The following is a 14,736-nucleotide window of genomic DNA, read 5'->3' as shown; positions in this document are numbered from 1 at the left end:
TTTCCCTAAAAATAGCTTTATTTCCATTCTCTCCCATCTTATGCACAAACACACACAATGACCAAGTTTTCTGACAGCTTAATAGAACTTCCAAGGACTACAGGGACTAGGTTAGGCATGATCTTATTAACTGAACATCTGGAGAAGTTAAAATTTGCTCTTTAATTGATTCCACTGCACTGTGTTCATCTAAAATTGGTTTTGTCCTAACAGTAAAACTGTGACGAGTCCTTTGTATTTAGCATCACAGATAATAATAGAAAAATAACATTAGCTTTGTGATAAAACTTTCTGATAGCCTCATTTCCTGGAGTTGTGTTTGTTTTTTCAAATGGTTGTTACAAGTTTTACTTAGCACACCTCACTGCTCCACAGATAAAGTACTCTAACAAGGAAACTGAGAAATTTCCTGAGGACATTTTCTCTTGTCTTGACATTATACATGAGAATGGCCTTGGAAGCTGCAAGAGTTGTTCAGAATATATAATTCATGCCGTTGCCACGGAGAGAAAGAGGGCAGAAGAGCCGTGCTCTCATGCCTGTATCTCCCAGGGAGATACAGGCTGTGCAGGTAATAGGTAAAGTCCTGCAAAGCGAATGGCCTTGCTGAAGGCCCAACAGGATCCACATGAACCGCATCACATGGAAATTTCCCAGCACCTCCAGTCGCCGCAGGGCCCTGAAGTAAACTAGTGAGCTGTAGTTGGATATATTCAAATATATTGAATGCGCGGTAGACAGGATCTTAATCGCTGTCAGAAAGCTCATTATGAGCAGTGTGAAGGTTTGTCATCTTTAATTAATATTTCTTAAGCTCTTGGAAGTCTACAGCCTGAAAACTGTCTGTAAAAAAGATTCATTTTTAATGGGATAATAGGAATTTCCCACTCCAATTATTTTTAAATTTCATATTTCTTTAAAGGATGCATTCTTTTTCGAGGATGTGCCTGCAATTACATTTCTGCACCGAAGGCCGGGGCAGTCACTATGAACTGCGTAGAAATAATGGAAGCTCAGTGTAGTCACCACTGACAGTGCTTTATTAGGAGGGAAAATGATGTCAAGAAATTTATAGGGCAGCAAACTGCATTACGCCTAACCTTTTGGACAGATTAAAGCTTGTCATTTCCAGTCTTACAGCTTCTTGTTATTCATAAATAATAGATAACACTGGACGCAATCATCTGACATTTGTTAAGGTAATAAATATACCCTAAGCGCTGATGGGTCTTGCACTCCGTGATTTAAAAGCACACAGCAGGAATGTAATGTAATTTAAAATGTCTTATATAATTCTATGGATTTGCAGATTCAGTTCAACTCAGCAGATCTGTAGGCACTGAGCTCCATAAGTGCACTGTTGTGCTGGGCGTTTTTATTATTACGAAGCAGGACCTTAACTTGGGGAATGAACCATGAACTCAGGTCCCTCCTTCAATCCAGAAATATAAAGGGAAATAATCTCCCTGAGTTTCTTAATCTCTTGCCCGATCATGCAAAGATAGGGGAAATGTTGCTCAATGGCTGCGTGTTGCTTGAGTGGAGTTGATTTCGAGGCAACATGAGCCTTTAAAGGCTGCTCTATTCAAGTGAGCTCCCACTGAGATTCTGCTTCTGCTGTCCCTGGGACCCAGTTCTGACTGGACCGATCCAATCTAGGACCCATCTGAGGGCCCCTGTGACAGAGAAGGAGAGCAGCTAAAATGTCTCTCAGTGTCTTCATGCTGGGCAGAGACCCCCGGCATTTCCTCAGAAGCTTTGGGCTCTAGCGAATTGGGTTGATTCTGTTATAGGAGTAGTAGCACTATAGTGTTTTAGGCCGTATGTCAAGCTTTTGTTAGGTACCAAGGGAAAGTGTTAGGGACTTGTCTTTCCAAAAAATCACATCGATTTTGTATTCTTTGTCAGAATAAGGTGACCGCAGTGAAGACATTTTCATACACAAGACCCACCAAAGACTCATACTTTGAACACCAAGGAAGACTGCATTTACTCATTTAAACTCTGGCTATATACTGCCTCAGTGGAGTCTGGGGTTGGACTTTAAAGCTAAACATCTACATGCATTTTCTGGGATACTATTTGTGTCATTTAGGATTTAGGCAGTGTTTCTCAAGCTTTCGTGGGCATAAAAATCATCTGGAGCCCTTGTTAAAACACAGATTTCTGAATTCCAACTCCAGAGGTTCTGATTTAGACGGCCTTGGTAGGACCTAGGTAATTGTATTTCTAGCAGGTTACAGGTGATGCTGATGCTGAGAGCACCGAGTTAGGACAATTTCCCAGTTGCTACATACCATCTTATTTAAGGTCACCGTCCAAGATTTTGTTGTATTTTTTAATCCTTATTTTACACTCTTGACTAACACAATTGAACCCTACCGAAGTGTTGCATTAAAACAGTCTATCTTGGACCCTGTCAAAAGCAGGTTAACTTGTCACAAATTCTAGAAACACTTCCCTTACATTATTAATTGAGCGTGAACGTTTGTCCTGCACAATGCCAAGTGCTTTATATGCATTCATTTACCTAATCTCCTTAATCCTTCCAACAACACTTATCTCATAGCCAACACTATTGGGGCTTAGAGAGACTGAGAGACTTGCCCAAGATCACGAAGCTAGTTAGTTATAGAGCCAAGACTTAAACCTAGTTCTTTATGACCTCAAAGTTTATGTTCTTAACCATTAACACCCAGCCTCATCTATAACCTAGATCCTAAGAACTATATTTCTAGCAAGTTTAAGTTGTCAGTTTCAGGAGTTTTCAAACAGACCTGTTTCCTCACATTTGTTTCATCTTTGCAGAGGGAAAAAAAAAATCAAAGCCTGCAAATTATACAAAGAATCACCTGAATTTCACTATTTTATAAGGGTGACCTCTTCCCCACTTTGTAGCTTTGATGCCACGTGAGAGAGCAAAGGAAAAAGATGGGACCAGGAAGCTGGACAATAGAAATGCTTTGTCTGGTTTCAGAAATTACTTAGATGTTGAGTTTCCAGTGTTATTAGAAAGGAAACCTCAGAAAGCAGGAAAGCAAGCCATACAAATATTACTAAGACTTTGCCCATCTGAAATAGCCATTACCTTTACAAAGACAGCGACAGTTCTAACACATGGAACCACGGGCCAGCATCCCAGGGCATGGCTTTTCAAAGTTAACTGATCATGACTCCAGTCTAGACCTCAATCCCTGCTCGGGGCGTGGGGCTGCCATCAGCAGTGCCAAACCCAAAACAGTGGAGCGGAGGAGGAGCTGAACTGAGCACTGCTGTTGGCACCGGGGGGTGAATCCGTCTGTCCCCTAGAAAACATGAAGGCAAATGAGTTCCGTGCTCCTTCCTCCTTTTCTTCCTGTGATGGTCTCCCAACAATAACAAAATGCATCCATTTCAAAGGTGATAGAACTGGAAGCGGGTTCATCCGCAGTCAACCACACAGCACAATTTCAATATGTAAGTTTTTAAAAAATAGCTTCTGAACTGAGGCTATTGAACAGCCAGAAAGCTGCCTTGACTTTGGCTAGTCATTAACTTGATCATCTTGAGGACCATGGCCCCTGCCAGCACCTAATCTTCAGCCTCCTGTTGGCACAGAGGGGTAAAAAAAAAAAAAAAAAAACTAAAAGGGAAAAGGAAAGTTTGAGTTATAAACTCCGAGCCCATTTCCATGGCTGCTGGAGTTTCAGTTTATTCCTAAACCATCTGGTTCATATTATGCCGTAAGACAAGAAGAAGGCTGCTTCCTGCCGAGATAACCACAGAGAGCTCCCACTGCGCTCTCAGTGTGGTCATCGCCACTGGCGGGGGCGTGGCTTTGAGGCTAAATTGTCTCCAGTTAGGGTTTCTCCCCTATTTATTTTCTTTCCTCCTTAATGGGGATTACAGCGGGCCCTCTGTGGTTAGCGGCCATGATGCTTGGCCCATGATTAGTTCATTCATACAGCCTCGCAGGACTGTAAGCCTGGCATTTTGTTGCAATAAGATTTTCAAACAAGAAAAACTGGGTTGTTACATTCCATTCACCCAAGTTGTTATGAGGATTTCAAGGAAATTGTAGGCTTGTCTTACTATAAAGCAGAATCAAGAGTCTATTTTTAGGAGATCCTACTCCGGGGCTTTTCTTGGTGTCTTGCCATCTTTCTTAGCTCTCAGACCCGACACGAACCCCGCTCTGGCTCTTGGTGGAGGAAATGTCCAGCCTCCCTTCTGCCTTTGCAGATTTCTCTAAAGGACACAGAGAGGCTTTGTTGTCTTTGTGGTTACCGGGTCCGATTTACACAGATGCCTATTAATCACTTCACTATGGAGACAGACACATCCATCATATCACAGCAGCTCTGAAACAGGCCGTCCAGTGAGCAGTGAGGGGAGAGTATGCACTTAACCATTTCGAGGTACCGGCTGCCTAGGTCTCAGAGTTGGCAAGGTAATTGGGGGCAGATGGGTTGGGCTCTTCTCTGATATTTAGCTTAGTAGGTGCAATTGATTTTATGTTGGGTTTTTTGCTTGTTTTGCTTCATTTTTTGAAAGGGCAGATAATATCTACCTATTTCCATAGGATGCAGAGGATAAGTATAGTTGAAGATAGTTTTAATTTTAAAAACAGTAATAATAGATTCAGGTAGACTAGTTGTGCTTTTAATGCAAAGGTATTGACTCTTTGAAGCCAGTTTTTCAATAATGACTCAATATGGAGCAAGTAAGCTGAAAGTCAGCTTTCTTGGGAAAGGAGACCCTTGGAAGTGCAGACAAATTAACCAAGAACTTTCCTTCCAAAACTGGCATGTCTTCTAAATATATTTTTCAGTCATTCAAGGCTTTCACAGCCTCCTTCCAAGTGGTGTTCAGCTCTCACTCTTATTCTCCCTCTATAAATATTCATCCATTTACTACTTATTTAACAGATATTTACTGAGCACTTTTATGCCTGAGCACTCCATGGTAAATCCCTCCTAGGGCAGCCTAGGTAAGAAAAACAAACATAAAGAAGGTATCGTAAAAGCAATGACTTTAGGATCGAGAAGTGCAAAGCTGAGGACACTTGTAGGAGGAAGAGCTGACCTAGTCTGAGGGAGTTGGAGAAGGCTTCTCCATTTAAGCCCAGACCTAAAGGAGAGAATCAGAGGAACAGATGAGCAAGGATATTCCAGACAGAGAGCAGCCTGTGTGAAAGGTTAGAAGCAAGTTAGAGCCCAGCATAGTGCTGGGACACAGAGAAGAGACTAGAAGGGAATTAGGCCATTTCCCATTAATGAGCACAGCCTTCCCTTTTCCTTTCCTCCAAGCCTTGGTTCTCGTTGCTCTCTCCACTTCAGCTGACATCCTGTGCATTCTTTTTTTTTTTTTTTTTTGTAATCCTCACCCGAGGATATGTTCATTGATCTTAGAGAGAGGGAGGGAGTGAGGGAGAGAGGGAATCAATTGGTTGCCTCTCATACACGCCAATTGGAGATCAAACCCTCAACCCTTTTGGTGTACGGGGTGACACTCCAACCAACTGAGCCACCCTGCTGGGGTGACATCCTATGCATTCTTAAGGCTTAGTTCAAATGCCGCCTCCTACAGAAAACCTTTGCCCATGTTGAAGTAGAAGTGATGTATCTCCTGATGCTTCCACCCTTCGGATGCGGTTCATGTGTGAGCGCCTGCCTCCTCCCCTCCTGCATCACAGGCTTGTGCCTCCTTCACTGTTGTCTCCCCAGCACCTAGTGCCTTCGTCCATGCTCAGTAAATGTTTGCTGGAGGCAGCCACAAAGATAGTTGGAGCTGAAACCTTGTTATACCAGGAGAGTGACGGTAAAGGCACCAGGAACATCACAGTGCAGCCCGGGTTAGGAGAGCACCTTTCCTGAGGCGTGCTGTTCCAGAGCCTGGTACTGGGCTCCCCGGGGAGACTAGGCAACTGTAGGGAAGCTGCAAGCAGAGCCACCAGAAACCATTTCTTAAAGAATCTGATGTTTGAAATTTCAAAATGCATTGACGTGGCCATCACAGGAAAAATCAGAACTGTGTTGGACTTCCTCTTATTTCTGAGCTTATAATTGTTCTTATTTTGAATTACATATTGCAGGGCCTGGAGGGCAGGGTTGTTCATAATCTTTTCATTGCTTCAACCTCTAAAGCCCGTTAAACTGCCCCTCTGAGACCGCCCTCCAGCATCTGAAAATTCTCTCACCTCAAGGAAAAAAAAAGAGTGGAGATTCTATTCTTTCTCACTTCTACCAATTTAGGCATGATTTCAGAGAAATCTCTAAGCCATTGTGTGCCTTGCTTCCTGCAGTAGGAAGGTGGAAAGAATAAACCATTTAGCACCTCATGACTGGTGAGAAATAGCTTGTGGTTAATGAATCAATGCAAAGGATTTTTCAGAAAATGTTTTCATTACTAATGCCCCATTTTTAGTTGGTGAGAGCAGAAAACCCAGGGGTTGGTAGAGAAGCCGACTCTAATGGGTCCCTCTACAGGGAGGAAGTATAGGGGAGGGAGTGTACCACCACTCAAAGGCCCTTTCACTTCCCCAGGGTTGCCCCGCACCCTTTGCACAGATGTATTTGTTTCAAATTTTTCAGTTCCACCTGATCACTCGTTGTTACAAATAACCCATTTGCCTTCATCATCTCTTTTGGAATTATCCCGGAATGAATTTCCTTTCATTTTTAAAATAGTTTCTTTCATTGTTTTAAACAAGTACTGAGCACCTTTATATATTTCTTTTATCTAACGGATGTTAGTATGATTACATTCTATGATTGGAGATATGTTTCTGTGACTTCAGAAGCAAGGTTATAGTCACTCCAAAGAAGACCCACCACGTTTAGCAGTCCTTTTAAAAATGTCTCGACAATGCACTGCAAACCCATTTATTTACTAATCATTTATTAAGTGCCTTAGAGCCCTGGGAATGCATATAAAATTCGGTTCCCATCCTCAGGGAGCTGATTGCAGGATTATGCCCCAGGAGAAGTCTAACTGTAATCACTGTTTTGCTGAACATTGCCCACTTCTGTTGTTTTACTTATTTCAGAATTCGGACAGTGTTTTCTTTTGTTGCCTCAACTTATCAGCCTTTGGCAACATTTGGACAGCACAGGGTTTGGAGCTGGGAGAACACGCCTGTCCCCTCTCCCCCTGGAGATCCATGGCAAATGGAGCCAAACGGAGCAGCTGTGACTGTTGGTCTTAAGCCCTAGGTGAGGTGCTAACGCACCACTTCTCTTTTGTGGCTTGACCTTTAGATTTGTCCAGCAAACTACAGCATCTAAGTTCTTTCTTATTCATTATTTCATTTGATTCTTGCAACAGCCCAATAAGGCATTAAAATTAGGTGTGTTAACCCCACATCACAGATGAAAAACAAGGCCCAGAGACCTTAAGTCGCTTGCCAAAAGATCACCCAGCAGTAAGCGGAAGCCCAAAACTCCAATGTCACAGAGTTGATTTAATCATTTCCATGAATGCCCCTTTGTTGTTTTTCATGATATAAGCAAAAAGCTTCAAGTTTAGAAGGCATTTTCCAAAAATAACTTTTAACTTCTTGACTGCGTTTTCAACTTAACCCCCTGACTCTTTCTAACTTTCGACGTGGGGTTTCTGAATTTCCACAGACAGATGAGGGAAGCCACCTGCTTTGTGGTAGATACCACAGCTGAAGAGACACAGAAAGGTTAGGGGCACTATTTACATAACAAAAGGAGACGGGTAAGAAACAGTTTTTCCCAGTGAAAGAGCAAATGGTTTCCATGAGTCTAAGGTAGTCGAGGACCATCAGACATGAAAGGTAGACTGGAAGCTAAAAGTAAAGCAGCAATGGGCAAATTTGAAACTTTTGCAGTATTCCCAATTAAACAATGAATGAAAAAAAATGGGCCGCTCTAGCCTTATTTATTTCATGTTCCTCTTAAACTGAGAGGGCAATTTAAACTGTAAAATTCCAAAGCCAATCGTAGATAGCTACCTATTATGAATATGCATTTGTTGGGAAGACACAGCCCCTACAAACATGCTTGCCTGAAAGGGATTCATGAAATACCCTTTGCTATGAAAAAAATTTACCTAGTACCCCCATCAGTGGTGTCTAGCCCCACCAAGATCACCAAATCATGGAGGGAAATTAAACCCATCTCATTCACAGCTTACCTTTTAGTAGCATTATATGGAAGTGGTTAAAAATGATATTCGGTAGAACTCCATACACAATCAAAATGGAAAGAAAAGCAATGCTGTTTAAGCATTACAACATGAAAAATGCAAATTTAAGGAAGAAATTTTCATTAGCACAGTTCCTTGGTGACTAAAGCATTAAAACATATCTGAACACAAAGACAGCCCACTGTTAGGGGAGCTCCACAACATAAAAGGTGTGAGTTATAGCTGAATTTCCTGCTGCTTTTTGCTTCTCAGTTTCTACCCCTTAAAAGTTCATGATGATAAATCTAGAAATATTTGAAAAGTGTCACATTTGGAAATTATTCAATGTCTTACCATCTCACACACACTTTCCCTGGGGTGAATTGCTTCCCCTGCCCTTCACTACCAAGGGCATTTGTTTAATCACAGAATCTTTCTTTCTCAAGAGATATCTGTTGCTTCTATGTATTACTCACCTGAAGTCACAATCCTTTGTCACTGGACAATCATTTCCACAGCAACCAGCTATGATGTCACCATTGAGGGGAGGAGGACAGTTTAGAAAGAAAAGAGAATGTATCGTCTCAGGCTAAGGTTTCTGAGTTTTAAAACCATCACTTCACTAATCAAAATATTTTAGCAGAAAAGCCCCAAGACAAAGCTGCATTTCTTCAAGGTCTCAGCTGGGACATAACATAGGATTTCAGCAGAAGTTGATCAGTTGCATGTTGTGGGTTTGGGGAGGGGTGGAGATTTTTATTTTGTTTCATTCTAATTCTGTGCCACTGATATCTGCCAGGAAAATACATTAAACATATTCCAGAAAGAGTTGATTTAGTAGATGAAAAATGTGTCTCCTGGGACCAGAGAAGGTACATTTTCGGTCTTACTATTAGTTTCCATAATAGGAACAATGTTTACATTTCCTCAGCCCGTGGGTGCGGTTCCTCTAATGTATTCAACTCCAGAGGCAGGAGTTGAAGTAGCTGAGATTTTATTTTTTAGCTACCGCATCAAGCACTTAAGATCTGGCAATAGTGACGTGTATTCTCACTTGGTATTAAAAATAAAAGCTTCAGTGTTTTGCATTTGATTATAGTCTCTCAGCTTGGTGGCTGATTAAGCAGGAACAGGGACAGCAACTTCCTTCAGAAACACAGCGTCTTGGTTAATGTAGTGTAAGATTACTGACAGGTGTAGTCACATGATTTTTATTAAATTGAAGAAATTAGCTCTGCTGAGGTATCTCACCGTGACAGCAAACTCTAGCCGGAATAATGAGTCTTGACACTTCTCAAACCCACTTCAGGGACCCAAATGGGTCCCCTTTTCTAAATATTCTTTTAGTTCAAGTAAGGGAAGAGCTTAATTCAAATATTCAGCATATTCACCTGAAATCGGGTGTGCATGAGTTTTTCTTGTTTTTTGAGAGGTGACGCAAAGTCAATATATATTTGTAATCTGTGAGCTGCAGCTATTTTCTTTCACTGTCAATGACACACACAGTCTTCCCTGCAGTTGCTTGAAAAGCAGACATAGCTTTTTCCCAGACAGGGGCCCTGGCACCCACAAGGAAGTCATCAGAAAGGACCCTGGAACCCTGTGCAGTTTGTTCGTTTAACATGGGTAAAATTGTTGCCTCTTCCCCCTGACTCAAAACATCTCGGTTGTCCCAATTTTATGAGGGGAAGATTGAAAAAAGATGAAGAGGGGGAAAGGGTTAAATTTTGGAAAAGACAAGCTGCCTTTTTCCACAGAGTGAAGCAAAGTAGGAGCAAGTCCTTTCTCAGAACACAAAGAAGGCAACAAAGTCTATTTACATACCTCACAGGGGGGCTTGGGGAGGATTAGTTAATGTCTGGCAAGCTGCGCCTTGATGACAAGTTATGCTGAGGTGCTATTGTCACTTATTACTGTTATTAATTAACAGGGTGAATGCCAAACAAAAATATGCTCTGCAGCGCCCTTTCCTTTCCTAACACCATATGCGATGTCTGTTGCAGGAGTGATTCGCGAAAGTTACCTCAAAGGCCACGACCAGCTCGTTCCTGTCACCCTCTTGGCCATTGCGGTCATTCTGGCTTTCGTCATGGGGGCCGTTTTCTCGGGCATCGTCGTCTACTGCGTGTGCGACCACCGGCGCAAAGACGTGTCCGCGGCGCAGCGCAAGGAGGAGCTCGCCCACTCGCGCCGGGGCTCCATGAGCAGCGTCACCAAGCTCAGCGGCCTCTTCGGTGACACCCAGTCCAAAGAGCCAAAGCCAGAGGCCATCCTCACGCCGCTCATGCACAACGGCAAGCTCGCCACTCCCAGCAGCACCGCCAAGATGCTCATCAAGGCCGACCAGCACCACCTGGACCTGGCCGCGCTGCCCACGCCCGAGTCCACGCCCACGCTGCAGCAGAAGCGCAAGCCCAGCCGCGGCAGCCGCGAGTGGGAAAGGAACCAGAACCTCATCAACGCCTGCACGAAGGACATGCCCCCCATGGGCTCCCCCGTCATTCCCACCGACCTGCCCCTCCGGGCCTCTCCCAGCCACATCCCCAGCGTGGTGGTCCTGCCCATCACCCAGCAGGGCTACCAGCATGAGTACGTGGACCAGCCCAAAATGAGCGAGGTGGCCCAGATGGCCCTGGAGGACCAGGCGGCCACCCTGGAGTATAAGACCATCAAGGAACATCTCAGCAGCAAGAGTCCCAACCATGGGGTGAACCTAGTGGAGAACCTGGACAGCCTGCCCCCCAAGGTCCCCCAGCGGGAGGCCTCCCTGGGCCCCCCGGGAGCCTCCCTGTCTCAGGGCGGCCTGAGCAAGCGGCTGGAGATGCACCACTCCTCCTCCTACGGGCTTGACTATAAGAGGAGCTACCCCACGAACTCGCTCACGAGAAGCCACCAGGCCACCACTCTCAAAAGAAACAATACTAACTCCTCCAATTCCTCCCACCTCTCCAGGAACCAGAGCTTTGGCCGGGGAGACAACCCGCCCCCCGCCCCGCAGCGGGTGGACTCCATCCAGGTGCACGGCGCTCAGCCGCCCGGCCCGGCCGTGACTGTCTCGAGGCAGCCCAGCCTCAACGCCTACAACTCATTGACCAGGTCGGGGCTGAAGCGCACCCCCTCGCTAAAGCCGGACGTGCCCCCCAAACCTACCTTTGCCCCCCTTTCCACATCCATGAAGCCCAACGATGCGTGTACATAATCCCAGGGGAGGGGTCAGGTGTCGAGCCAGCAGGAAAGGCGAGGCGCACGGTCGGCGCGCACGGCTCTCAGCGGCCTGAGGACGCACCAGACCAAGCGGGCCGCGCAGAGCCCAGGACGCTGCGTCCCCGTCCGGGATTCGGGGGGACTCTCCAAGTGGCCCACGTGGTTTGGTGAAGGTTTGCGACGCGGGACTCACCTCCATTCTCTTCCTTCACTCCCCCCCTCCCCCACTCCCTGCAACAGGTCGTACTCACGAAAGACTTAAATTATCATCACGAACATGAGCCAAAAGCACATACACACCCACCCCCACGCATGTGCGCATGTGCGCGCGAACTCACACACACACACGCACACACACACACACACACAGAGGTGAACAGCAACTGCAACATTTTGTCCTTGACTGCACAGGGCGCTGCCAAACTAGGCTAGCGTTCCAACTTGCAAAACACAAATACTTTTTTTTTTTTTAAATCATGCGAGTGAAAAAGACAAAAAAAAATAAAGAATTCATTGATAATTCTAACTCAGACTTTTAACAATGGCAGAAGTTTACTATGCGCAGATACTGTGAAATGCCCACCAGTGTTACAGCTTTCTGTTATAGCAGATTAATGCCATGTTGGGCAACTATGTCATAGATTTCTGCTCCTCTCTTTTAATGAAATAACGTGACCGTTAACGCAAGTAACTTTATTTATTGTTCACCCTTTTTTTTCCTTAAGGAATGGACTCTTCCACACACCACCCTATGAACAGCTCTTCAGAAAGCCCCTTGAAGTTACAATATTTAACGTGAAATCCATTAACTGGAATAATTGAGTTTCTTTATTTTTACAATAAATTCACTGAGTAATTATGTTGAGGCTGGAATTCTGAGCTTTGTGTTTGGACTGTCTGATCTCTAGTTAAAGGAGAAAGTGAAAGGGGGAATATTTATTTAAATCTACCAGTTAATTTGCTGGTCAAGTCTCTTGTGCTATAACATGCAAAAAATTAGTTTAAAAGTCCTTCCAGATCCTAACTTCTAAAGCAACCAGGAGAGGAACTTTTAGAATGGCACATCCATGTCCCATTGCTGCCAACATGGCTTTGTCAGTGGTTCCTACTTTTCTGTGAAGCCACCAGCTTGTGATACGCCATCTCATTTCGCCTTGCATGTGAGACAGCAAACAAAATCCACAAATGGTGTGAACTAATTAATACGCTGGCTGCTACCTTGCATAAATTAATGGTTTGATCACACGGGTTTTTCGTGGGGTTACATCTGTGAATAGCCTGTTTTCCACATGTAAATTTGTGCCTTACACCCTGAGTTGTGTACACTTGTAAACTGTCATTATGATAAACTTTTTCCTCCTTTTGAAATACAGATATTTATTTAACCCTCCCCTCACCCCACTCCAGTCCTCTGGAAGATTAGCTGTCCAGCAGATGGAAGAGAATGCGGTGGTGATGCTTATAATCTCGCAGCCTGGGAAAGCTGGGCGCACAACACCCTCCAATTCGCACTTCCTTTTAGTCGTGCCAACTCCAACCACCCTTTGGCCATGTTGCCCAACATGGACCCCAGTGTTGTGGGTGGCAGATCCCTTCTCCCTCCAGAGCTCCCTGCTTCCCTTAGATTCTCAGATCATTTCAACATGGTGATATCCTCATTTACCAGCAGAAGGACTAAAGTCCCAGTCCTTATTTCTGCCATGTCCACTGGCTGGAGAACATGCTGTGTGCGGTTGGGCAGGCATCTGGGAGGCGTCTCCAGGCCGTGTGCTCAGTGCACTCGAGCAATGCACACAAAGAAATGACATGGAAATAGATGCAGGCAGGCTGGTCCCTGCTGTGATTAATGAGTAACTCCCAAGTACAAGGCCAACTACAATGGATGCTGCAAAAACCTTGACTGGGGCAAAAGATTTTTAATTTTTAAAAAAATTTCTTTATCTTTTTGTTGTTATGGTTTGAAGGGGGTGGGTAGGTGGGTGTGTGTTTTTCCCCTTGGTTTTCATTAGCGCAAGCACACAGAAGGGACTTTTGTTTACTCTATCATGAACAAAGGAATTGTCAACATGCTGTAAACTGTGAGCATTATTGCTTATTGTTTTTTTAAACACTTAAACATATTTGGTGATCTCTGTCTTTTTATTTCTAATTTGATCTTGGGTTAGTTTTGTTTTTTAAAAAAAACTTTCAAAACGCGATTTGAGGCAATTTTGAGTTGGCTGGGGAAAAAGTGATACCTCCGTAGTCAGAGAGACCTAGGTGTATAGCCGTTGCACGCACAGCCGTTAGTCCCAAACATCTCTTGTTGTTTTGCTGTTATTTGGGGTAGGTTTTTGCGTCCTTATGCTTTTGTTTTGTTAGTGGAATCAAGGTTCACATCCTGTGAACTCTATACCCTGAAACCATGAAATCTTTTTTAGATAGAAACCGATATATTGTTTTTTCCCTTGAATTTTCTTTAGAAATGCAGAACTTAGGAAAGTAATGGGTGTCTGTTACCCTGCTCCCTTCTTCCCCAAGCTTGACTTCCAAGAGTATTGACCAGGCAGTGCCCACCGTCTCATCCTCAGGTGTGGACATCACTGCCTCAGCTGTGTTATGGAAACCTGTATCAAAATCCCCCTTTCACAATCCATCACTTGCGGTGTTGACCCGAGAATGCCCACCTGTGTTGAGCTGGTCTTCTGCATTTAAGTATTTTTCGCCTTTTCTTTTTTCCCCACTGCGTGTGGGGGGAGGGTCCATACACCTGAGTGTGCCTTTGCTTTCCACCCTTGCTAGACACTGGTAGATGCAACAAACTCAGATTTATATTTGTTGTAAAGTTGTAAAAATATTGTGATGTCACCAATTTTCCTTCCATCTCCACATCCCCTAACAATCTGATTCACGACTTAATGTATGTTGTAAAAAAAAAGAAAAGAAAAAGAGGGAAAAAAAACACAAAAAAGCAAGGAAAAAGGCTCTTTATTACTTAAAAGTAATAAAACAAGACTGTTCATTATCTTTTGTGTCCTGGGTGCTTTTATTTATCTCTTAATTTTTTCCTTCTTAAACCTCACACTTTTTGAGTATGTAGTTACACCCATTTGTTTGCAGTGCCCACACCCAGCACCCAGCCTGGAGCAGGATTGTACAGAAGCCACCGGTAATTAAAAGGCAGAGCACGCACTGACTCCCTCTATTCATTTTATGCATTTTCTTTTTATGGGCTTGTTCATCATCAAACATTTATGGTAGGCTTGATAGTTTAAGAGATCAAGGCTAGAATTTTAGTATGTAGGGTCCACTAAAAATAGATCCCTTGCACAGATGTGACTTCAGCCTTTCTACATATTAATAAGGTGGAGGGTGCCAGATTTCACTCCTTGTTAGCATTTATCCCTTGTAACCCAGAAGACA

General features: G+C 44.0%; 1 protein-coding gene across 1 annotated transcript in view; it reads left to right on the top strand.

The window, feature by feature from the left end:
- Window positions 1-14,338, top strand: part of SEMA6A (semaphorin 6A) — a 120,850-nt gene extending 106,512 nt beyond the window's left edge. Inside the window, exon 20 of the mRNA XM_016224908.2 lies at window positions 10,134-14,338. Coding sequence (XP_016080394.1) covers window positions 10,134-11,329 — 1,196 coding nt within the window. The 3' untranslated portion in view covers window positions 11,330-14,338. The remainder of the gene's footprint in view (window positions 1-10,133) is intronic.
- Window positions 14,339-14,736: the final 398 nt, after the last annotated feature.

Source organism: Miniopterus natalensis, chromosome 3 (genome assembly GCF_054644295.1).
Source record: "Miniopterus natalensis isolate mMinNat1 chromosome 3, mMinNat1.hap1, whole genome shotgun sequence".
Taxonomy (NCBI): Eukaryota; Metazoa; Chordata; class Mammalia; order Chiroptera; family Miniopteridae; genus Miniopterus; species Miniopterus natalensis.
This window is presented reverse-complemented; position numbering and strand designations above follow the sequence as displayed.